Source organism: Malaclemys terrapin, chromosome 3 (assembly GCF_027887155.1).
Source record: "Malaclemys terrapin pileata isolate rMalTer1 chromosome 3, rMalTer1.hap1, whole genome shotgun sequence".
Lineage (NCBI taxonomy): Eukaryota > Metazoa > Chordata > Testudines > Emydidae > Malaclemys > Malaclemys terrapin.
The window spans coordinates 26,406,780-26,433,543 of NC_071507.1; the positions used below are offsets into that span (position 1 = coordinate 26,406,780).

The following is a 26,764-nucleotide window of genomic DNA, read 5'->3' on the forward strand; positions in this document are numbered from 1 at the left end:
GGGTGGCTCCCCTGGCCCTCAGGCTGCTGCGGCTTAAACAACTTGTGGGCAGGGCCAGGAACATACAGGCCCAGCATTTCTCTTGGAGTCTGTGTTCTTAGGGGTAGCCCTGGGTTGACCTTGTCACTCCCTGTGGTTAACAGCTGCTATCACTAGGAAGTTGGGAGCAGGGTGGGTGTACAGGTACTCGTGGCCTTTGGATGTCACAAAGTACTTGCACTCAGCCCTCTTGGAGATGGGTAGCAGGGAGAAGGGAGTTTGCCACAGGGCATTAGTGATCTTAGAGACCCCATCATGAATAAGCAGAGCCACCCTGGCTGGTGCTGTGGAGCAGAGGACATTGAAGAGAGATTCTGAAGGCTCCTCTAGCTCCTCTGCCTGAAGACTCTGGTTGGCAGCAACCCTCTTTAGTTCCTGGTGCGCTTTAGCATCATTCGGAGGAACCAGGGGAGGGGGCCCCGTTACCACCTTGCCTTGCGACGACAAGAAAGATGCCAGTGCTGTAGGGTCCTCCACAACCATTGGTGGCCCAGTGGCTTCTTCCCCTGCTCCCTCTTGGACCCACAGGGTCCTCGCACCCGAGGTTTCGTGCACCAGAGGAGGGTGGTAGAGAGAGGCAGCTGGACTCTCCAAGGCTCCGGACACCGAGCGGGCAGCCTGGGAGGGCTGGGTGAACCCACGGGTTCCATGGGTACCACGGCGCCGGCCACTGTGCCTGAGGCCCCGGGGCCGGTTTCAGTGCCAACAATGTAGCTGGTATCGCTGGTACCGGAGCTTGTTCCACTGTCAGGGAACCTTTCTCTGAACCAGGGCTAGATCCTGAGCGGTTGCTCCCAGGTGACCAGGACGGAGTGGAAAGGTGGCTCTGTCGCAACCAGTGCCGGTTACTCCGTCTGAAGTCTGATGTGGAGTGGGATCTTAGGGATCGGTGGCGCTCGACAGATCCGCAACGGCTTGGAGTCGGCGATCTACGTCCTGCACTTGACGAGCGGTACCGGTATGAGGAACAGGACCCGGAGTCAGAACAGGCCTGGTGCCGGGAAGCACCCGCATGTGGTGATGCCCTCCTAGGGGATCGGCGACGGTCTGAGGAATGGTAACATTGATCCCTCGATGGGTCCCTGGAGCGGTACCGCGGTCTCAGAGATACCAGGTGCCGAGACCAGTACTTCTGCCAGTGGGGCGAGTCCCTCCAAGGGTCTGCACCCAATGGCCACCGAGCTGTGCCTCGAGTCTCTCTGCCCGAGGCCAAAGTCCAGGGACCGACTGGGGCTGCGCTGCATCTGCCTTTCGCAGTCAGATGCGTGGCGGCTACTGGAGGGCGAGCACTGGCAGGACATTCCCTATGACGGGGAATGGTGCTGCTGAGGTGGGGACCAAAGCAGTCCAAATGTGGGCTTACCCCATGAATGGGGAACCACAGGAGCCGGTGTGGGCAGCACCGGGAGGGACATGATCTCCTGCGCTACCTGCAGGGCCTCTGGCATGGACAGCACCTGGAGCTGACAGAGGCCTCTGCCGCTATCCAGGGTAGCTGACCGGGAGCCGGTTGGGCTACATCACTCCACCGGAGCTTGGGCCTGAGATCCCAACATGGGTGAAGAGTTGCCCAGCCTGGGACCTTGCTCACACCCAGTCTTATCCTCTCCCTTGCGGGAGGTTGGAGACCAGCCTCGCCCCACCTTCTTGAGCTTCTTGGTTGGAGCCAGGGATGGGGACCGGTGCCAGCCAGTGGATGGTCCCAGTGGGGCGCTGCGTACCAAGGTCATGGTACTCGGCTCTGAGTCAGAGCATTGCTCCGGTGCTGGGTTGAGGGCCGACTCCATAAGGCGCACTCTTAAACAAATATTGTGCTCCTTCTTAGTCCTTGGCTTGAAGGACTTGCTAATTTTGCACTTCTCACTAATGTGTCCTTCACCAAAGCAACGCAGACAACAGCTGTGTGGTTCACCAGTTGGCATAGGCCATTTGCAGAGATCAAAGCCTGGGGACCGGGGCATGCTCCGTCCCAAGGAAAAGTCCCATTCGGGACTTACGAAGTCTCTAACTATAGCTAAGGGATTTACAAACACTAACAGAAAACTATTATACACTATAATACAAGAGATAACTAGTTTGTACGAACGAACAGCAACAGCACGAGCTGAAGCAGCAACAGTTCCAGCACTGTCACTGGTGGCAAGAAGGAACTGAGGTTGGGGGGAACTGGTGGCACCCTGTATACCACGGCATGCACGCAACACTCCAGGTGGCGCCAGAGCCAGTCCCCTACAGATACTGCTGAGGGAAAAGCTTCCGGCATTGGTGCATGTGACGAGCACACACACCTAAGTTGAATGGACATGAGCAACACATCTCGAAGAAGAACAAAAACATTCAACCACTAGAATTTAGGATCAGATTAGACAATCCCCTGCTGAACACCCTTTTGCTTTCGCTGTGGGGAGGGCTTGAAGGGCTAAGCCTTGAAACACTTCAATCATGGCTTAGAGCAGGGATGGGCAAACTACACCCCGTGGGCCAAATCCTGCCCGCGGGACTGTCCTGCCCAGCCCCTGAGCTCTTGGCCCAGGAGGCTCACCACCGGCCCCTCCCCCACTGTTCCCCCTCGCCTCACTCAACTCACTCACTCTGCCGCCGGTGCAATGCTCTGGGTGGCAGGGCTGTGAGCTCCTGGGGCAGCGCAGCTGCAGATCCCGGCCTGACCCAGTGCTCTGTGCTGCGTGGTGGCGGCGCTAGGGTGACCAGATGAGGGGAAGAAAATATCGGGACAAATGGGGGTGGTGCCCGCCAGCAAAAAAACAACCGGGTTTGAGCAAAAAAAAAACAAAAAAACACAGTGCTGACGGATATCGGGACAAGATCAGTCGGGACACAGGACAGACACCGAGATATGGGGACGGTCCTGATTTTATCAGGACATCTGGTCACCCTAGGTGGTGGCAGTAGCGGCAGCATGGCCCGGCTCCAGCCGGGTGGCGCGGCTGTAGCGCTGCCAGCCACTGGTGCTCCAGGCAGTGCGGTAAGGGGGGAGGGAGCAGGGGGGTTGGATAGAGGGCAGGGGAGTTCGGGGTGGTGGTCAGGGGGTGGGGGTGTGGATGGTGGTCGGGGGGAAATGGGGTTGAATGGGGACAGGGGTCCAGGGGGGAAGTCAGGAAGGGTGGGGGTATTGGATGGGGCAGCAGGGGGCAGTCAGGGGCAGGGGTTCTGGGGGCAGTCAGGGGACAGGAAGAAGGGGTGGTTGGATGGGGCAGGAGTCCCAGGGGGGCCTTCAGGAATGAGAGGAGGGGTTGGATGGGGCGGTGGGGGCCCAGGGGCAGTCAGGGGATAGGGAGCGGGGGTGTGTGGATGGGGCAGGGGTCCCAGAGGTGCCATCAGAGAACAGGGGGGGTTGGATGGGGCAGGAGTCTGGGTGGGGGGGGGCAGATAGGAGGTGGGGGCCGGGCCACGACCCCCTCCCCTAACCAGCCCTCCATACAATTTATGAAACCCGATGCGGCCCTCAGGCCAAAAAGTTTGCCTGCCCCTGGCTTAGAGAAACAGAGCCTGAAATGGCTCCCATTGAAGTCAGTAGCAAAACTTCCACAGACATCAATGGGAGTTGCATCAGACCCTAAAAAAGTAATTTTGAAAAGCGAATAAAAATATTAATCTTGATGTGTTAGAAATATAGTACACAACAGTGAAGCACTGAATTCACCCAACTCACAAACACAGTATTGTTTTGTTTTGCTCCCACTATTTATGTATATTCTATCATGTGAAATATTCACAGATATACCATGCATAGTAAAATATATATGCACAATGAAAAGATTAATTTATCTCCATATATGTGTATGTTTATGTGTGTGTTTTTTTGACTGGTGGTGAAATCGCTTTGACATTTCCCAGCTTTGGGCAATATTCTCCACTCAGATCCACCTGATGGACCTTTCTGTGGACTAACCTAATGAAAAAATAATACAATATAGAAACAAAAATGTTACATGTTATCGAGAAATGCTCCGGACAAAATTCAGATAATTCCTTCTATATGATTACCCTATCTGAATGGCCAGTAGCTGTTGCTAGTAGTTTTCCTTTCTTCCAATCCCAAATACATACTGTATTTTTGGCATCCAGTCCCACTGAGGCTAAACACTAAGGAAAAAAAATAATCTAGTTAATTGAAGATCAGCCCAAAATAAGTCTTTCAAGTAAGCATTGTATGTGTACAGAAGGATTTCTCCAAATATGACTCAAATTAAAACTAAATTGCTAAAGATACCATCAAGATATCCATGTTAAATATTTGTTTAATATTAGAACATGCCAAAAATTCTAGTCTTTTCTAGAAGCTTGACATTAATTACTTGACTTTTAAGTGTACCAAACATAGGTTAAATTCATCAGAAGATCTAAAGAGCTTGCTTCAGTAACACAACAATCTGGCATTCACATCTTACTGAACTGTTATTAAAAGTAAATGGGGGATTAAAACACTCCTCTCCCACCACCCACACCACCACATTTCATTATGTTTATGGTGCTCATTTTTGTGGACTTTTCTAGTAGCATTTTATGACTGTAATTTACCCTTTAATTTTCAATTTTGTTTTTGAAAGAATGCATAACTAGTTATTTTAAAAGCTTAATACAAATAAATGAACTCCCCTCTCCTAAGAAACAAGAATCCCTTTTTGTCGAGGCTATGGCTATAAACAAACAGGATGAAGAAGAGATGTTTAAGATATAAATTAACATCTAAGTCTCTTCAAATTTTGTCTAATTTCACAGATCCTTAGGAGGATGCAGGAACATAAAAATTGTTCTGTTGTATAACACCAGTGGTTCATCTGGTTCAGTATCCTGTCTCTATTAGTGGCAAGTACCTTGTCTGCAAAAGATTATTTTCTTCACATTTCCCACTGTTGATATCACCGGTACTGCTATACCAGGCAAAAGAGCAAAAAAAGGCACCAACTCATGGGGATTTGCAGAAATACAAGGCCATGTGCCTCCATGCTTGGCTATCCTCTCCACACAATCAGGGAACACTGAGCCAGGAATTGTCCTCTATGCTTCCATCAGAAGGCATTTCATGGCATGGAGGGCAATAAGGCAAAGTTAATATAGCTTCATATTGCTATAACTTAATGCTAGATTACTCATAGGCCTTGTGGGATGTGACCATGTGCATCCCCCTCAAACCCTCCCTGTCCTGTTTTCTCCCCAACTATAGATCCCAGAAAATGAAAGAAATTCCTGGATTCAGAAAAGTAAACAAAAATGCACCTAAGCACTTTATCGTCACCATTCTTTTATTTAACAACACTGAAATGCATCTCTACCTTTGGCTTCTTGGGATGTGACACACCACGTGTCATCTCTTAGTATCACTGGTCCTATCTAGGGAATAGTGCATGCCCAAAGCAATAGGGAATAGTTCTGGTGAACAACTAAAATTATTTTCCTCTGCTGGCCGCCAAATGCATCTATATTTTTCCTGGTTTGTGCAGAGTAATGAACTTGCAAATAAGTAAATCTGACTTACTGTAATTTCTCGTATGTGTGTGTGTATGTTGAGAGAGTAACAATTGTGTGATGATGCTGAATCACTACTCAATTATAAGTTTCAGAGTAACAGCCGTGTTAGTCTGTATCCGCAAAAAGAAGAACAGGAGTACTTGTGGCACCTTAGAGACTAACAAATTTATTAGAGCATAAGCTTTCGTGGACTACAGCCCACTTCTTCGGATGCATATAGAATGGAACATATAATGAGGAGATATATATACACACATACATACATACATACAGAGAGCATGCTCTCTGTATGTGTGTATATATATCTCCTCATTATATGTTCCATTCTATATGCATCCGAAGAAGTGGGCTGTAGTCCACGAAAGCTTATGCTCTAATAAATTTGTTAGTCTCTAAGGTGCCACAAGTACTCCTGTTCTTCTTTTTACTCAATTATAGCAACAGGTGGATTAAATTAAATCCCAGGGGCCATGGATCAGTGTTCATGTCACAATCCCAGTCAGTACCTAGCCCAAGCTAGAGATACTAATGATCCAACCAGCGGCCAAATTCAGTGATGAATCCTAGGGCACGTCTTCACAACCTGCCGGATCAGCGGGTAGCGATCGATCTATTGGGGATCGATTTATCGTGTCTAGTGTAGACGCGATAAAATCGATCCCTGATCGCTCTGCCATCGACTCCGGAACTCCACCACAGCGAGAGGCGGAAGCGGAGTCGGCGGGGGAGCGGCAGCGGTCGACTCGCCGCGGTCCTCACAGCCAGGTAAGTCGACCTAAAATACGCAATTTCAGCTACGCTATTTGCGTAGCTGAAGTTGCGTATCTTAGGTCGACACCCCCCCCCCCATAGCGTAGACTAGCCCTAGTCATGTGCCACCTGAGGCACATTGCACATACGCTAAGAAGAATTAAATCCCAACCAAGATAAAAGGAATTGAAGCGTCTCTTCAATGAAGAGGGTATGAAACTCTGGGATAAGGCAGTTCTTCAGGAAAAGCCTAGGAACATGCAATTTGGGGATAAAGAATAGTTTGAGATTTATGTTAGCGTTATCTGAATTACCAGAAAGGGGTTAAATTTGGACTATGCATACACTATATCAGGGGTCGGCAACCCTTCAGAAGTGGTGTGCCGAGTCTTCATTTATTCACTCCAATTTAAGGTTCCACATGCCAGTAATACATTTTAACATTTTTAGAAGGTCTCTTTCTATAAGTCTATAATATATAACTAAACTATGGTTGTATTTAAAGTAAATAAGGTTTTTAAAATGTTTAAGAATCTTCTTTTAAAATTAAATTAAAATGCAGAGCCCCCAGGACCAGTAGCCAGGACCCGGGCAGTGTGAGTGCCACTGAAAATCAGCTCACGTGCTGCCTTCGGCGCACGTGCCATAGGTTGCCTACCCCTGCACTATATGTTTTATTAGCAGCAGGGTAGGAACTCCAGCTGCTTATATAAAATTGTGTCACAAAGGCTGAACTCAATTTTAACATCTTTATACTCTTAGTAACAAAAATAAAACTAATTTATTTTGGAATTAAGTGTAAAGAAAGAAAAAGTGTCTAAAATAACTTTTTGGCAGTCCTATTACTTGAAACATAAAAATGGTCAATTGTAGTGCACATTTAGGGTTGCCAACTTTCTAATTACTGGGAATTGAACCCCTGAGGCCTACCCCTGGCCCTTCCCCGACAGCCCCGCCCCCATCCTGCCCCTTCCTCTTAGCTCCGTCCCCACCCCTTTCCCCACGCCCTGCCCCTGCTCCGCCTATTACCCTCAAAGCCCCGCCCCAGTCACTTTCTCTTTCCCCCATCCCATCACTTGCTGGATTGTCTCCACCTCCTTCCCCGCCTCCCCACACTGGGCTCCCTCTGCTCCAGGGCTGGGATGGGAGCTGCTGCAAGAAGCCTACCTGCAGGTAGGAGGCAACACTGGATAAGCAAGGGCTGGCGTCTGGTCACCACATCTGACCGGACACTGTCAAGTCCTCTTTTCTATCGGACTTTCCAATTGCAAACCAGGCACCTGGCAACCCTAAATGGCACCCAGACACAGAATCCAAAAACTGGTCTGTCCGGGTAAAACCCAGATAGGTGGCAACCCTATGCATGTTTGAACTATGTTTAAATATGTAAAAATATCAGCTCTGAATCTGCAGGCTGTTCCATAACAGGTAGAACCCAGCACTTTTGAGAAGCCTACTGACTTCAGCGCAGAACAGCTTGTAATATGGGTCATAGTTAGTTCCTGATTCAAGTAAATTGTTTCCTCATTAATTTTATGGTAGCTATGAAAAAATTCTGAAGATGCAAAATATAAAAAATGTAGCTTCAACAAAACATATCTTCATCTATATGCAAATTGACAGCTCTTTTCTTTAAAAATTTGTAAACTATCTAGGCCATAAAATCTGATAAAGGAAGTAAAATTTTTTCAATCAAACAGGAAAAAATTCTTAAGTGGCAGCAGCTCAGACTGGTGTGCTGGATATTCAGGCTGTATTTTACTTTAGTTTTTAATTATAAAAAATTTGAATAGCAAGTTTATACTAAATACAGGCTGGGAAGGATTAGATTTTTATCTGTAAATGTCTATAAACGTTGATTTCACTGTTCACCACCCAAAAACTGATGAAAAATATATCCAACAATAATCATTGGAATTTTCAGATAGGAAAAATAAGAAAAACAGTACTTGAGAACCTATTAGAGTGTGATCTAAGCATACTTTCTTTGTATATTTTGACATGATGATGACATGTTGTGTTTTAATGGTTATAACACTTGAACTGTTTGAATCTCAATGATTATTGTAATTAAATAATTATCTGTCTTTCCCCATTATTTCTCAACTGTGAAAATGTATCTCCATAAAAATAAAAAAAATTGCTTAAAACCCATAATTTTGTGCAAATGTGAAAATAAATAAAAGTATAAAAATACTTTAAAAAAATTATTATCCATCAAAATTATAAAAAACCCAAATTCTCCCAAGCCTAACTAAATATATTTGTCTCTGAAACTCGGCATCTTATTAAGTATACATAAATAAAAATGTGTACATAAAATATTTCCTGATTTAAACTGCAGATTGATCTTTTCTATGTTTTACCGATGATAAAGTATAGTAATACCAAATTACTGTGGACAAATTGGAGAGAGTCCAGTAGAGGGCAACAGAAATGATTAGGGGGCTGGAGCACATGGCTTACGAAGAGAGGCTGAGGGAACTGGGCTTATTTAGTCTGTAGAAGAGAAGAATGAGGGGGGATTTGATAGCAGCCTTCAACTACCTGAAGGGGGGTTCCAAAGAGGATGGAGCTAGGCTGTTCTCGGTGGTGGCAGAAGACAGAATAAGAAACAATGGTCTTAAGTTGCAGTGGGGGAGGTCTAGGTGGGATATTAGAAAACACTATTTCATGCGGGGGGGGCAGGTGAAGCACTGGAATGGGTTACCTAGGGAGGTGGTGGAATCTCCATCCTTGGAGGTTTTTAAGGCCTGGCTTGACAAAGCCTTGGCTGGGATGATTTAGTTGGTGTTGGTCCTGCTTTGAGCAGGGGATTGGACTAGATGACCTCCTGAGGTCTCTTCTAACCCTAATATTCTATGATTCTATGAACACATAGACAACCTTATTCTCCCTTTTCAGCCCAAGATATTTACTGGTTTTTCAATTTTAAAATGCATTCAGTGTATAAGGATGAGGAGTGCATTTGAAGGAAGTGAGTAATACATATGTAGGCGGAATCTGTCTAGTCCCAGAACAGGACACACATTTCCCACAATGGTGTTCAGAACCTAGAAGTGTCTTGGCCAAAATGGAACTGTTGACAGCTATAAGCTCCAGGTACCTGGTTTCCATGAGTCCATGTCCCTCCTGGTCTCCTCTCCCTCAAATCCATGCCCTCCAGTTCTGGCTCAGCCCCACAACTAAAGCTGCAAAGCTTATACTCAGCATCTGATCAGTTTATATCATGTTCGTAAAAATAATTCTTTATATCTTTGGAATTCCCACACTAAAACCCAACCTCAACCCCAACCCCTGCTCCCACTGCATGTCTAGAACACTGTTATGCAAGGTCAACAAATTTGGAATCTGTAGGGTAACGGGGCGAAAATTTGAACGGTATTTAGATGCCTAAAGATTCAGATAGGCACATAGTAGGATTTTCAAAAGCACTTAGTGGTCTTAAGCACTTTTGAAATTCCAACTAAATGCCTATCTGCATCTTTAAGCACTAAACTACCTTTAACAATCTGTCTCTCAGTCATTTTGAAGATAGGAGGACACAAGAAAGTTAGGAGATTTTGGGACACAATAACATTATAACTCCCTTCCCCATTTTTTCCCAGTCTTCCCAGAAAGACTGTACACTGGGGATGAGATATGGTGTATGAAATTTTAGAGGGACTGGTTTCCTTTTTTAGGAAGTTGGGGGAAGAGAGTTGAAAATTGGGCTTGAAATAGAAAGCAAGCTTAAATCTGGAGCAGTAACCTATAATAATGTTAATTAGTTGATGCTGCGCAATGTAAAGCACTACGTGATAACTATTATTATTACAATCCTATATATGTACTGAGTGTTATTACCTTTATAGAGAAGGAAGGAAAAAATTAGCTGTTGAATTGGTTTAACACCCGTGACCCTTGAAATTTCCTAAAATTCCTCATTCCTCTCATGTCTATTAACCATTTCACAAATCTTTCTATGTTACTAGGTAGCAAAATTAACACTCACATTTATTAATTTAAGACTAAAGTAATGTACTATTACAAATAAGATATGTTAAAGGGAAGTTGCTTCTGGCAGTGTCCTTCCTTTCAGATTAAATTTTAAACTAAGTGAAAGGATGTTAATTTACATTAAAAATTAAAGGTAGTTTTGCTCCATATGAGATTATTCTTTTAAAACATCATGGTCCAATTCTGCCCTCAGATACAGACAATCCAACGCTCAGTGATGTCAGTGGGAGCATATCTGTGTATCTGATTGTGCAACACAAAACAAATATAGCTGACTGATTATTTTTTTAAAATATGCAAATTCAGTTCTCTCTCTGATGGGATTAAACTTTGAGTTAATGGGGAAGACTGCACAAGGTGAAATGTACTCTAGTGCAGATGGCCTCTAGAAGGATTTAGGCACCCATAAAGGTCCTTAAAACTAACATAGGGTAGGAATTTTAAGGTGTGACAAAAATTTACACAGTGGAATACTCCAGACATTGATAGTACAATATTACACAGGTAATCTTTCTGTAGGGATGAACTGTTCGGAATAATTTGCTCAAGTCTCTGCCTGAAGCACAAATATGCATTCCTTTGACACTATGTTAAAGTCCTTGTGGTTTACCATTACTTTTTCTACTAGAAATTTACTTATTGTGACTAATAACGAAAATTCCATTTCTCCATTTATATTTGACTTCCATCTTTCTTAAAATATCTAGTTAATCATATGGTCAAAACACTCTGATTCTCAGAGATTTTTGTGAGTGATCTTCTGTTTGTTTGTTTTTTGCAGGATTCCAATGCTAAGCTCCAAAGCCATACAGTTTTTCTATTTCAAACACTTTATTAAATTAAATTTACTATGCATTACAGCTGGTGAGAATCCCTTACCAGTGAGACCAATGCAGTTCTGCTGCCCAAGGAGGGACAAGACTGGGGGGACACAGTGTATATCAATATACTGTAGAAGCTCTCTGAACAGTAGGCGCAGGTGAACACTGGCTGGTTCTGAAGACCAAACAATCACTATGCAGTTCCTCCAATACTAACTCTTCAGGAGATAGGGCTGCATTTGGGCCATGGAGGGCTATGTCTACCATCTGCCCAGTGTCCCACACAACTACCTGGAGTGCTAGCCTGAGGTCTTGGCCCCAAAAGCGTTTCTTTTTAAAAAAGAGAGAGATTTGCAGTATTTTGGATCCTGTATTAGTATTCAGTGCTGATGTAATGCTATAATTCTATATGCAGGCTACATATATAAAAATTTACTTCTTTGTGTAAACTTAAATAGAAGAAAAAGAGAAACTGAAAATATACAAACCTGGCCATCTGAATCAAAAGCCAAGCAGGCAACTCCATGCGTATGCGCATCCTTAAGAACAGAAAGAGTCAGTACACTGTAGGAATTCCAGATGCAAATGTAAGGGTCCTTCCCAACCTGTCCTGTAGCAACTAAGGTTTTATCTGGGTGTACAGCCAGGCTAGAAAAGAATATAGTTCAAACCACACTTCATTCTCTAGTTCAGTACAACATTGTAGAGTAATCAAAGATGAGAACAAATATTGATTTTTTTCAGTTTTTCAAAAATCCCAACTCCTTTAACATATCAAAACCTTGATAGCAACAATCTCTAGATAAATGTATTTCAAATTGTTTCCATCTTAATTTAGCTTGCTAAATTTAAACAGTATGTTCAGCTGAGACAGATTAAGACGATCAATAAAGTACAATTCAGCACACAGTCAGATTTTAGCTAGTGTATTGTCAACAAAAATATAAACTATTGTATTTTAAATAGTTTTGTTTATCTGATAGGCCTGTTTCTTTCATGGGCCTCTCTTTGTCTTTCCATGGTTTTAGAAATTAGTATGCAAATTTCAGTTCAAATTAAAAAAAAAAGTAGACCAGCAGCTGAGTAAAATATATTTTTCACAATTAATTTAAATTATAGGAAGGCCTTCATCATCATCATTATATATTTTTTAAAGAATCAAAACCTCAGAGGGGATGGGGAGTCAAACTACTGCTTCTACCTCTGAGATAAGGAATTGCATGTGTTTATGGATATATTTTTAGTTACTACCTCCTAAGGAAAGCTGAAATTTCCTGTACCTATATATTTTACCTTCTTTTCTCTGATATTCAAGAAAAATTAGCAACAGCCATATCAAACAGTACTTGTACTACCTCATTTTTGTATATAGATAGAAATGTTTAAAAAATATTATGCAGGGTTTTTAGTTATGTAACTCCCATTGGGGTTACAGAGAAATTGGTTTTGAACACTGCCCATATGCATCTCTTTAAAAGTAAATATATTATAAAGTATGTCAAGCAACATCCTTACACTCTTTGTTATTTGGATATGCTTGTTACTGCAAAATAGTATAACCCAGGCCAACCTGAAAGCCCCCCTCCCAAAAAAAAATTGTTATTGTAGAATTAAGGTTGCCTGCTCTTCCAGAATATCACATTCAAACCAACAAAACTCAAACTTAGTAAAAACCAGTAAATGAAGAGTAAGTTTCATATCAAACTTTTGAAAACCAGGAAATACAGAATTGGGAGGAGGGATGTCAGACCCCCCTCAGAGGGGCAGGCAGTCCTCTCCCCAATCTCTCCCCACCCTCCTGCCCAGATCTCAGCTGGCTTTCACTGAGAGTCCCTGGCATGGCAAACTGCAAATTCAGAGGCAGCTTCAAATAAATATGAAAACGGAGTTTAGTAAATGAGACACAAAAAATAATACAATCAGTACAGTAGCCCCTGTTTTGTTTATATTGTTAAGTTTAATTTTACAATAGTCTAGTATTTTAAATTTTTGTATTGGCAATGAATATTTACGTTGGAGTAGTCAGAGGAAACTAGAGATTTGAGAGCTAAGCATGGGCATGGTTGGGGAGACGGAAGCATTGCCCCCCCCCAAACCCTCTGGCGGGCACAAATTCCCCCCCACCCCACCCCACACACACGAAGCCCCATTGGCCTGACTGGAGCTGCCCCCCTAAATATAGAAGTCAAACTATGCCTGTGGAGCTAAATAGGAAATATTTGGAGCTTTTGACACTGAGGAAGGTCTGAGGTGGTTTAAGATTGTGGAATAAGCACATTAACTGGATGTCCGCTAAAATGATCAGCAGTGAAATAGTAACTATTTGAACGGTTTCATCATTTGTTTTTAGAAACTACCCATTCAGATGAATGGGACAGTTACAGTGTTCTCAGAAGTATCATTTCAGGCTGACTGCAGATTCAGGAGACAACAGTGAATCAGTTTACACTCTGTTCATGTTTACTTTGCACCCATAAAAGTTACACATGGGGAAAAACATTTATGCTGGGTCTACACTACCCGCCTGAATCGGTGGGTAGAAATTGACCTCTCGGGGATCGATTTATCGCGTCCCGTTGGGACGCGACAATCTATCCCCGAATCGACGCTCTTACTCCACCAGCGGAGGTGGGAGTAAGCGCCGTCGACAGGAAGCCGCAGAGGTCGATTTTGCCGCCGTCCCTACAGCGGGGTAAATCGGCTGCGATACATCGAATTCAGCTACGCTATTCGCGTAGCTGAATTTGCGTATCTTAAATCGACCCCCCCCCCCGTAGTGTAGATGTAGCTTTAGATTCTGTGGTAGGAGGTGAATTAGAAGGCTAATTATCTAGCTGGACCATATGGGCCCAAACTAGAACATCTTTCACTATGATTCTTTTGTAACTAAACGCATTGTTTGGAAGAGAATTACCCAAATTATTTGTTGCTGTCCATTAAAAAAAATCAAAAGAATAGAGAACACTTTTAAGGAATAAGAATATTGGAGAGCACGCTAGTTAGTGTGTTGCCCTATTCCTTTATGTGCCACCATTTTGTTTCTGTTCTAGGAATACAATAAAGAAGTAGCCAGGGCCGTAATCAGGATGGGGCAAGTGGGGTAGCTGCCCAGGGTGCAAAGCCATTGGGATGGAAAGATGGGGCCAGAGGCGCCCCCAACCCACACAGGCTGGGTGGCCTGTTGAGGTGAGTCAGGGGTGGAGGTGGTGTTCCCTCTCTGACCCCGTCTGGCATCGCCGAACCAAGCCACCTGGCAACGCCACTCTCCCCCCAGAATGTTCCTCCACAACCTCTGGGGTGTGCGCCTCACAGTTTGAAAACCTCTATGGGGTGGTCACCTGCTCCACGCCCCATTATGAATAGTTACATGTTACCTCTGAATGGGGTGGAAAAATAACCCCCCAAAAAATGGCATGGGTGCTGTCAAGGCTGCTTCCCCACTCTGAACTTTAGGGTACAAATGTGGGGGCCTGCATGAAAACGTCTAAGCTTAACTACCAGCTTAGATCTGGTCCGCTGCCACCATTCCCAAGTGGATTCCCTTCCCTGGGAAGCCTTGAGAAACTCTTCACCAATTCCCTGGTGAATACAGATCCAAACCCCTTGGATCTTAAAGAAGGGAGAAATGAACCATCCCCCCTCCTTCCTTCCACCAACTCCTGGTGAATAGAGTTCCAACCCCCTTGGATCTTAAAACAAGGAGAAATTAACCATCCCCCCTCCTTCCTTCCACCAACTCCTGGTGAATACAGATCCAACCCCCTTGGATCTAAAAACAAGGAAAAAATCAATCAGGTTCTTAAAAAGAAGACTTTTAATTAAAGAAAAAAGGTAAAAATCATCTCTGTAAAATCAGTATGGAAAATAACTTTACAGGGTAATCAAACTTAAAGAGCTCAGAGGACCCCCCTCTAGCCTCAGGTTCAAAGTACAGCAAGCAGAGATAAACACTCTAGTAAAAGGTACATTTACAAGTTGAGAAAACAAAGTAAAACTAACACGCCTTGCCTGGCTGTTTACTTACAAGTTGGAAATATGAGAGACTTGTTTAGAAAGATGTGGAGAACCTGGACTGATGTCTGGTCCCTCTCAGTCCCAAGAGCGAACAACTTCCCAAACAAAGAGCACAACAAAAGCCTTCCCCACCCCCAAGATTTGAAAGTATCTTGTCCCCTTATTGGTCCTTTGGGTCAGATGCCAGCCAGGTTACCTGAGCTTCTTAACCCTTTACAGGTAAAAGGATTTTGGAGTCTCTGGCCAGGAAGGATTTTATAGTACTGTACACAGGACAGCTGTTACCCTTCCCTTTATAGTTATGACAGGTGCAAATATGCTTGTTCGCCCTGGGCACTAAAATGGATCTGGGGGTAGCCACATTAGGACCTAACCCAGCTGAAATGAGCTCCCCCGTTGCTGCTTACTCAAAGATTTCAAAGGCTGCTCCCTTTGAGGGAAAACTAGTCCCTGTCTAGAACATATTAAATGCAACATCATTTTCCCATAGCCACTCTCTCCCCAGGAATGCAGTGTATGTCTGAATAGTAGTTATGTGGTTGTAAGTAACTTTTAAAGATACTGGCACTGAATTGCATTTATGTCAGATTGAAAGAAAAGGGGAATCTGGCAGTTAAAGAGTATGTCTACACTTTGAACTGGGGATGCAATTCTCAGTTCAAGGAGACATACCTGCACTAAAACAGAGTGTAGCTGTGGTGGCACTAGCAGTGGGAGGAGTTAGTCATCTGGAGTATGTGTCTAGGGCAGTGGTTTTCAACCTTTTTTCATTTGCAGACCCCTAAAAATTTCAAATGGAGATGTGGACCCCTTTGGAAATCTTAGACATAGTCTGTGGATCAGCAGGGGTACACAGACCACAGGTTGAAAACCACTGGTCTAGGGTCTCAGACAGGATCATATTCAGAGCATCTAGCCCCTCCCGCTGCCATGGCTACACTGTTTCTAGTTCACTAGCTCAATCAGAACTAATTCAGGTATGTCTCCTCGAGCTGGAAATTATATTCCCAGCTCAAAGTGTAGACATACCTTAAAGATTCACACATGTCCCTCTAAAATATAGCAACTATAACTTGAATAAACACTCACCCAGATTTCAGGATTCACCTACACACTAACTGGGTAGATGGGCTAGAAGTTCTCTGCTCATCTGTGTCTACCTTCACTACATCCTGATGACAAAGTACTCCCCCCCCAGTTATCTTTTTTCCTAAAGCACATGTGTGTATAGACGCTTCCTGATTTACGCAAGCATTCCATTCCGGAACGCCTTGCGTAAGTCGAATTTTGCATAAGTCAGGGACGTATACCCGACAATTAAGTAAAAAAAAAAAAGCTTACAGAACTTACAGAACTTTCTGTAAATGCGGATTTGCGTAAGTCGAGTTTGTGTAACCCGGGGAGCGTCTGTATTATATTACCAACAGGTTAAAATCAAATGTTCATAGTTTAAGTATTAACCTTTCTTTCTAGTGATCCAAAGGATTTGTAGTATAAGAACATAAGAACGGCCATACTGGGTCATACCAAAGGTCCATCTAGCCCAGTATCCTGTCCTCTGACAGTGGTCAATGCCAGGTGCCCCAGAGGGAATGAACAGGTAATCATCAAGTGATCCATTCCCTGTTGCTAATTCCCAGCTTCTGGCAAACAGAGGTTAGGAACACCATCCTTGCCCATCCTGGCTAATTGATGGACTTATCCTTCATGAATTTATCCAGTTCTTTTTTGAACCCTGTTATAGTCTTGGCCTTCACAATATCCTCTGGCAAAGAGTTCCAGGTTGACTGTATCACCACATACTTCCTTTGTTTGTTTGAAACCTGCTGCCTATTAATTTCATTTGGTGACCCCTAGTTCTTGTGTTATGAGAAGGAGTAAAATAAACTTCCTTATTTACTTTCTCCACACCAGTCATGATTTTATAGACCTCAATCATATCCCTTACTCGTCTCTTTTCCAAGCTGAAAAGTCCCAGTCTTATTAATCTCTCTTCATACGGAAACCGTTCAATACCTCTAATCATTTTTTTACCCTTTTCTGAACCTTTTCCAATTCCAATATATCTTTTTTGAGATGGGGCGACCACATCTGCATGCAGTATTCAAGATGTGGGCGTACCATGGATTTATATAGAGGCAATATGATATTTTCTGTCTTATTATCTATCTTATTATCTATTTTAATGATTCCCAACAGTCTGTTCACTTTTTTGACTGCCACTGCACGTTGAGTGGATGTTTTCAGAGAACTATTCACAATGACTCCAAGATCTCTTTCTTGAGTGGTAACAGCTAATTTAGACCCCATCATTTTATATGTATAGTTCGGATTATGTTTTCCAATGTGCATTACTTTGCATTTATCAACGTTGAATTTCATCTGCAATTTTGTTGCCCAGTCACCCAGTTTTGAGAGATGCTTTTGTAGCTCTTCACAGTCTGCCTTGGACTTAACTATCTTGAGTAGTTTTGTTTCATCTGCAAATTTTGCCACCTCATTGTTTACCTCTTTTTCCAGATCCTTTATGAATATGTTGAATAGGACTGGTCCCAGTAGAGACTCCTGAGGGACACCACTATTTACCTCTCTCCATTCTAAAAACTGACCATTTATTCCTACCCTCTGTTTCCTATCTTTTAACCAGTTATCAATCCATGAGAGGACCTTCCCTCTTATCCCTTGACAGCTTACTGTGCTTACGAGTCTTTGGTGAGGGACCTTGTCAATGGTTTTCTGAAAATCTAAGTCCACTGGTTCCCCTTTGTCCACATACTTCTTGACCCCCTAAAAGAATTCTAGCAGATTGGTGAGGCATCATTTCCCTTTACAAAAACTATGGTGACTTTTCCCCCACAAATTATGTTCATCTATGTGTCTGACAATTTAATTTTTTACTATAGTTTCAACCAGTTTGCCCGGTACTTGAAGTCAGGCTTACTGGCCTGTAATTGCCAGGAAAACCTCTGGAGCCCTTTTTAAAAATTGGCATCACATTAGCTATCCTCCTGTTGGTGTCACTAGGCACAGCTACCATGTAACTCGGGGGAGTGGAAGGCCATAAGTGCCGATGAAACTCCTGCGCTCTGGGTCTAAGTGAACCACAGAACTCCATCTTGTGAACTCTCACCTACTTCTATGCTAACTGCTTACATGCTGAAGCAGGCTGAAGCAAAAATGTAATGGTCAACTTTTCTAGCAAAACTTGTAGTGATAATGTGGTGAAAAAGGGGGAGGGAAAGACTGCGTAAGGCTGCGTGTGCATGAAACTACAAGGTCAAAGATAAGCATACGGACCGGAATATTTCTAACTGTAACTGCTCGAGGAGGGAGGGGTAGGAGGGGTAAGAGGGAGTAACAGAACAAAGGCTTGCACAGAAACAGCTTGGAATATAAAATGGGACACTTGCTTGTATTTGCCGCGCTTCATTTGAGACATGCTGGTCTCCTAGTGCCTATTCGGAGCTCTTGAATAAAGTTGGTTTGTTTCTCTACCCCTGGTGTGTTCATTGGTGCAAAGCACACCGGACAACGAACCCCGCTGTTGCCCCCCTCGGGCCCTTTTGGACCGGCAACACTCCAGTCATTTGGTACAGAAGCTGATTTAAATGATAGGTTACAGACGACAGTTAATAGTTCTGGAATTTTGCATTTGAGTTTCTTCAGAACTCTTGGGTGAATCCATCTAGTCCTGGTGACTTATTACTGTATAGTTTATCAATTTGTTCCAAAACCTCCTCTAATGACATCTCAATCTGGGACAGTTCCTCAGATTTGTCACCTTAAAAGAATGGCTCAGGTTTGGGAATCTCCCTCACATCCTCAGCCATGAAGACTGATGTAAAGAATTCATTTAGTTTCTCTGCAATGGCTTTATCATCCTTGAATGCTCCTTTAGCATCTCAACCGTCCAGTGGTCCCACCAGTTGTTTAGCAGGCTTCCTGCTTCTGATGTACTTAAAAAAAATTTGCTATTACTTTTTGAGTTTTTGACTAGCTGTTCTTCAAATTCTTTTTTGGCCTTCCTAATTATATTTTTACACTTCATTTGCCAGAGTTTATGCTCCTTTCTATTTTCCTCACTAGAATTTAACTTCCACTATTTAAAGGATGCCTTTTTGCTTCTCTCTACTTCTTTTACTTTGTTGGTTAGCCACAGTGGCACTTTTTTGGTTCTCTTACTATGTTTTTTAATTTGGGGTATATATTTAAGTTGAGCCTCTATTATGGTGTCTTTAAAAAGTTTCCATGCAGATTGCAGGGATTTCACTTTTGGCGCTGTACCTTTTAATTTCTGTTTCACTAACCTCCTCATTTTTGTGTAGTTCCCTTTCTGAAATTAAATGCTATAGTATTGGGCTGCTGTGGTGTTTTCCCCACCACAGGGATGTTAAATTTAATTATATTATGGTCACTATTACCAAGGGGTCCAGCTATATTCACCTCTTGGATCAGATCCTGTGCTCCACTTAGGACTAAATCAAGAATTGCCTCTCCTCTTGTGTGTTCCAGGACTAGCTACTCCAAGAAGCAGTCATTTAAGGTGTCAAGAAACTTTATCTCTACATCCCGTCCTGAAGTGACATATACCCAGTCAATATGGGAATATTTGAAATCCCCCATTATTATTATTATTGAGTTTTTTATTTTAATAGCCTCTCTGATCTCCCTAGGCATTTCACAGTCACTATCACCATCCTGGTCAGGTGGTCAGTAATATATCCCTACTGCTATATTCTTACTATTAGAGTATAGAATTACTATCCATAGGGATTCTATGGTACAGTTTGGTTCACTTAAGCTTTTTACTTCATTTGATTCTATGCTTTCTTTCACATATAGTGCCACTCCCCGACTAGCATGACCTGTTCTGTCCTTCCGATATATTTCGTACCCTGGTATTACTGTGTCCCATTGATTATCCTCATTCCACCAGGTTTCTGTGATGCCTATTATATCAATATCCTCATTTAATACAAGGCACTCTAGTTCACCCATCTTATTATTTAAACTTCTAGCATTGGTATATAAGCACTTAAAAAACTTGTCACCTTTAGCTGTCTGCTATTACATGATGTGATTGAATGGAACTTTTTTTCATTTGACTGTTTCTCATCAGATCCTACCTGTATTTTATTATCTTCCATCCTCTCCTCCTTACCAGGACATAGAGAATCTCCATTAATAGATCCTCCCCTAAGGGATATCTTTGTCCGAACCACGTGCTCCTCTGTACCTATCAGCTTTCCCCCAGCCCTTAGTTTAAAAACTGTTTTATGATCTTTTTAATTTTAAGTGCCAGCAATCTGGTTCCATTTTGGATTAGGTGGAGCCTATCCTTTCCCGAAAGTTTCCCCAGTTCCTAACAAATCTAAACCCCTCCTCTCTACACCATCATCTCATCCACGCATTGAGACCCTGCAGTTCTGCCTGTCTAACTGGCTCTGTACATGGAACCGGAAGCATTTCAGAGAATGCTACCATGGAGGTCCCAGACTTCAATCTCTTACCTAGCAGCTTAAATTTGGTCTCCAGGACCTCTCTCCTATCCTTCCCTATATCATTGATACCTACATGTACCACGACCAGCGGCTCCTCTCCAGCACTACACATAAGTCTATCTAGATGCCTCGAGAGATCTGCAACCTTTGCACCACTCAGGCAAGTCACTGTGAGGTTCTCCTGGTCATCGCAAACCCAGCTATCTATATTTCTAATAATCAAGTATCAGAGGGGTAGCCGTGTTAGTCTGGATCTGTAAAAAGCAACAAAGAGTCTTGTGGCACCTTATAGACTAAGAGATGTATTGGAGCATAAGCTTTCGTGGGTGAATACCCACTTCGTAGACACATGTCACATGCGTCTGACGAAGTGAGTATTCACCCACGAAAGCTTATGCTCCAATACATCTCTTAGTGTATAAGGTGCCACAGGACCCTTTGTTGCTTTCTAATAATCAAATTGCCAATTACTAATACCTGTCTCTTCCTAATAACTGGAGTTCCCTCCCCCAGAGAGGTATCTTCAGTGCGAGAGGATACCACAACATCATCTGGAAGGAGGGTCCCAACTATGGGATCATTTCCCTCTGCTCCAGTTGGATGTTCTCCTTCCCTGAGACTTTCATCCTCCTCAACAGCACAGAGGCTGTCAAACCAGGGTTGGGACCATTCTACTGTGTCCCAGAAAGTCTCATCTATGTACCTCTCTGTCTTCCTTAGCTCCTCCAGCTCTGCCACCCTGGTGTCCAAAACCCATACATGATCTCTGGGGGCCAAGAGCTTCTTGCACCGAACGCACACATACGCCACCTGCCCATAGAGCAGGTAATCATACAAGCTGCATTGGGTGCAATAAACTGGATAGCCCCCACTCTGTTGCTGGACTTCTGCTTGCATTATCTTTTTATTCCTGCAGCTGGTTCCTTTGTTGAGGTTTTGTTTTTATCAGGAGGTGTTTTTGGCTTGAAGTTTAAAGAATGTTAAGAGTATCTAGCCCCCCACTCTCCCACTCCACCTGTAAACTCCCTTGCAAAACGCCCCTGTTAGCCGCTCCTGGTCACTAGCTCCTCTGGTTGCTTAGGAGCGGGCTTTTTAAAGCCCTGGTCTTCTTGAGTAGCCCCATCCCCTGGTTAAGGGTTGATGGGTACTAAAGGGCTTAGGGATTAAAGCCTTGTCAAGAAACTCTCAGCTTTCAGCCTTGCCTAGCAGGCCACTAGGCTCAGCACACACATGGTCGGCATATGGTCCCCCAAACAAACAGACCACACGGTATGTTTCAGTCAAGCAGCAAGCACACCACAAACACACACACTACAGACAACAAACTTACCCCAAGGGTCACATAATTGCTCCTCCTTCACCTGGAGAATGCCCTCGAAAAACTCCCCTGTTAGCCGTCCCTGTTTGCTAGCTTGAACACTTCTCCCCTCAGCCCCACAAACACTGAAAATGATAAACATCCTCTAACCAATCCACTGTATTCTCCCCTCCCATATCCATATTAATCTCTGCTTCCATTTCAGAATGTTGGCAACGCTTTGGTCATACATCAAATATCTTCCAGAACTGTGCAGTAGTGCAATTTTTAAAATTTGGCTTGTCCAGGGACACTAAAATTAGCAGCTATGGAAGCTGACTTTTTGGAAATAGGACAAGTACAATTCTCTGGGCCACTTCCCCACAGCAGCCCCGACTCAATATCTTCTTCACAATTACCTCAGGGCCTCCTTCCTTGCACCTGATATAGATTTGTACTGCTTCGTTCCTCCAACAGCGCGGCTCCCTCCTATAGTCCCTGACACCCACGCCTCACTGACTAACTGGGAGGCTTTTAACTAGTTCCAGCCAGCCCTTGATTGGCTTCAGGTGTCCCAATCAATCTAGCTATCTCCACTGCCTTCTAGAAGGATCTTAATTGGTCCCAGGTGTCTTGATTAACCTGGAGCAACTGCCATTTGGTTACCATGGTACCAGGGATTTGTTTAGCCTGGGGCTAACATACCTGTTCCTCACTACTTTACTGTAGCCATCTGGCCTTGCCCCATCACAGTGGATAGAAAGCTGGCTAGATCGTCAGTCTCAATGGGTAGTGATCAATGACTCGATGTCTAGTTGGCAGCCAGTATCAAGCGCAGTGCCCCAGGGGTCAGTCCCGGGGCCAATTTTCTTCAACATCTTCATTAATGATCTGGATGATGGGATGGATTGCACCCTCAGCAAGTCTGTGGATGACACTAAGCTGGGGGGAGAAGTAGATATGCTGGAGGGTAGGGATAGGGTCCAGAGTGACCTTGACAAATTGGAGGATTGGGCCAAAAGAAATCTGATGAGGTTCAACAAAGGCAAGTGCAGAGTCCTGCACTTAGGATGGAAGAACCCCTTGCACTGCTACAGGCTGGGGACCAACTGGCTAAGTGGCAGTTCTCCAGAAAAGGACCTGGGGATTACAATGGATGAGAAGCTGGATATGAGTCAACAGTGTGCCCTTGTTGCCAAGAAGGCCAATGGCATATTGGGCTGCACTAACAGAAGCACTGCCAGCAGATCGAGGGAAGTGATTATTCCCTCTATTCGGCACTGGTGAGGCCACATCTGCTGTATTACATCCAGTTTTAGGCCCCCCACTGCAGAAAAGATGTGGACATTTTGGAGAGAATCCAGTGGAGGCAACATAAATGATTAGGGAGCTGGAGCACATGGCTTACGAAGAGAGGCTGAGGGAACTGGGTTTATTTAGTCTGCAGAAGAAAACAGTGAGGGGGGATTTGATAGCAACCTTCAACTACCTGAAGGAGGGTTCCAAAGAGGATGGAGCTAGGCTGTTCTCAGTGGTGGCAGATGACAGAACAAGAAGCAATGGTCTCAAGTTGCAGTGGGGGAGGTTTAGGTTGGATATTAGGAAACACTATTTTACTAGGAGGGTGGTGAAGCACTCGAATGGGTTACCTAGGGAGGTGGTGGAATCTCCATCCTTAGAGGTTTTTAAGGCCCAGCTTGACAAACCCTGGCTGGGATGATTTAGTTGGTGTTGGTCCTGCTTTGAGCAGGGGATTGGACTAGATGACCTCCTGAGGTCTCTTCCAACCCTAATCCTCTATGATTCTATGTCCAAGTTGCTGCTCTAGGCTATGGATGTTGAAAGTGCTCTGGTAAAGTTTGTGCAGGCTCCCATTGGGGCTTATAACTTATATTTTTGATAACAAAAGTGGATGCACTCCGATATTCATTTGGATAGTCTGTTTTGAGACTACCCTTTTGATCGTTCTGTTATCAAGACGAACAGTTTCAGTGATTTTCTAAATGTTTTTTTTTTCTTTCAGTGTAGAAAGCTAATGATCTTTGCACGTCCAGGATGTGGAGTCATGCCTCTCTTTTGTCTGCATGCTGCTTTGGAAAAAACACAGGTAAGTAAATGGGTTGGTTTAAATGAAAAGGGGAGGCCACTTTGGGAAGGAATTTGGGGTGTGGTCTTAAGCTAACTTTATCTTTAAAGAAAGTTGTGTATGGAGAGTGTGCCATTAAGGCATCTAGTTCTCCAGCACATCTAGCCAACATACTGGCTATGAGGAAAGCCACCTTCATAGATAGAGGGAGTAATGAACACATGGCCAGTGGTTCAAATGGAGTTTCCATAAGTCCACGTAAGACCAGGTTGAGGTCCCACATAAGAGTTGAGGTCCTCATTTCGGGGTAAGTGTTCTTAATGCCCTTGAGGAAGTGTTTGGTTGTTGGGTGGGTGAATATGATGACCCCATTCACCTTATCATGGAAAGCCATGAGAGCTGCAAGGTGTATTTGATGGAGCTTGTCGAGAGTCCCAATTTTTTTAGTTCTAATATGTAATCTACAGCTGTCAAGAAATTTAAAAAATTAATCGTGATTAATAGCGCAATTAATTGCATTGTTAAACAATAATAGAATATCATTTATTTAAATACTTTTGGATATTTTCTACATTTTCAAATAGATTAATTTCAATTACAACACAGAATTCAAAGTGTACAGTGCTCACTTTATATTATTATTTTTATTACAAATATTTGCACTGTAAAAAACAAAAGAAATAGTATTTTTCAATTCACCTAATACAAGTACTGTAGTGCAATATCAACTTCATGAAAGTTGAACTTACAAATGTAGAATTATGTACAAAAAATAACTGCACTCAAAAATAAAACAATGTAAAACTTTAGAAATAAATGGAGATATCCCATCTTCTAGAACTGGAAGGGACCTTGAAAGGTCATTGAGTCCAGCCCCCTGCCTTCACTAGCAGGACCAAGTACTGATTTTGCCCCAGATCCCCAAGTTGCCCCCTCAAGGATTGAACTCACAACCCTGGGTTTAGCAGGCCAATGCTCAAACCACTGAGCTATCCCTCCCCCAGAGCCTACACGTCCACTCAGTCCTACTTCTTGTTCAGCCAATCGCTCAAAGAAGTTTGTTTACATTGCAGGCAATAATGCTGCCTGCTTCTTGTTTACAATGTCATGTGAAAATAAGAACAAGCGTTCACATGGGACTGGCGTAGCTGGCATCACAAGATATTTATGTGCCAGATGCATTAACAATTCATATGTCCCTTCATGCTTCAACCACCATTCCAGAGGACGTGTGCATGCCAACGATGAATTCTGCTCAATAACGATCCAAAGTGGTGTGGACTGATGCAAGTTAATTTTCATCATCTGCGTCAGATGCCACCAGCAGAAGGTTGATTTTCTTTTTTGGTGGTTTAGGTTCTGAAGATGAGTGGTATCCTGTTTGGTGGAATGGTCCTGATTTGGGTGAGGAGTGATGCGGTGCATATATCTACCCTTCATCCTCATCCTCATGATCATGAGAGAGGGGGAGCAGATCTAAATGGAGTGGTCAAACGGCTCGGTACTGATCAAATTGGAGTGCCATCGGTACTGAGGAGTGGAGATTCCAGTGTTGAAGAGACCAGTAGCTCTGTATGCCTAAATAATTGGTGCAGTACTGGGAACGATGGTACTGATGTTGGCGTTGCCGCCGGTACTGACATGTGAGTTTAGCTGCCGGTGCTGAGGGTCTTGTGCTATGCAGCATAGGTGCCGCTTGTGTAACACCGTTGCAAAAAAAGCAAACATCATTCTGGGATGTATTGGCAGGAGTGTTGTAAGCAAGACATGAGAAGTAATTATTCCGCTCTACTCCGCTCTGATTAGACCTCAACTGGAGTATCATGTCCAGTTCTGGGTGCCACATTTCAGGAAGGATGTGGACAAATGGGAGAGAACTCCAGAGAAGAGCAACAAAAATAATTAAAGGTCTAGAAAACATGACCTATGAGGGAAGATTGAAAAAATTGGGTTTGCTTAGTCTGGAGAAGAGAAGACTGAGAGGGGACATGATAACAGTTTTCAAGTATGTAAAGGTTGTTACAAGGAGGAGGAAGAAAATTTGTTTTTCTTAAACTCTGAGGATAGGACAAAAAGCAATGGGCTAAAATTGCAGCAAGGGAGGTTTAGGTTGGACATTAGGAAAAACTTCCTAACTGTCAAGGTGGTTATGCACTGGAATAAATTGCCTAGGGAGGCTGTAGAATCTCCATAATTGGAGATTTTTAAGAGCAGGTTAGGCAACATCTGACAGGAATGATTAGTCCTGCCATGAGTGCAGGAGACTGGACTAGATGACCTCTCAAGGTCCCTTCCAGTTCTATGATTCTATGAGTGCTGAGAGTCCCTTCTGCTTCGTGGGTACTGAGGCAGAGGATTTCACTTTGCCCTTTGAGCCTTCGGCAGAGCTAGCCTGCTTAGGGTCTTTTGCTCTCTGGGTACTTGCAGTACCAGACGGTCCCGGTGTCTCAGAGAACAACGTACCAGGTGCCAACGATATCGATGTGGTCTTGGCAGCAGGGGAACGCTTTTTCTTAGCTGCTTCCTGTGGAGATGAAATCTCAGCCCATTTTTTTGTAGCCTTCTTGGGCAAAGGCCCTTTAGTAGGAGCTATTGCAACAGAACCTTTGTCAGAGGCTGCTGATGGTGACTGTTGGCCAGGGTGGGTCCTTGACTCAGGGGCTGAGGCTGGTCACAGAGATTTTTCCATCATAGAAGCTTAAATTGGAGATTCCTCGCTTTCCTTGTTCTGGCCTTTAGATTAGGGCAATGCGAGCACTTCTGTGGG

At 43.7% G+C, this 26,764-nt stretch overlaps 1 protein-coding gene across 2 annotated transcripts in view; it reads right to left on the minus strand.

Annotated features, from left to right (window-relative positions):
• Positions 1-26,764, minus strand: part of EML6 (EMAP like 6) — a 360,064-nt gene that overhangs the window by 199,083 nt on the left and 134,217 nt on the right. For both annotated transcript variants that reach the window (XM_054023674.1, XM_054023673.1), the window contains exons 3-4: positions 11,588-11,747; positions 4,045-4,143 (exon numbers count right to left, since the gene is read on the minus strand). In XM_054023674.1, the coding sequence (XP_053879649.1) occupies positions 4,045-4,143; positions 11,588-11,747 (259 nt within the window). The remainder of the gene's footprint in view (positions 1-4,044; positions 4,144-11,587; positions 11,748-26,764) is intronic.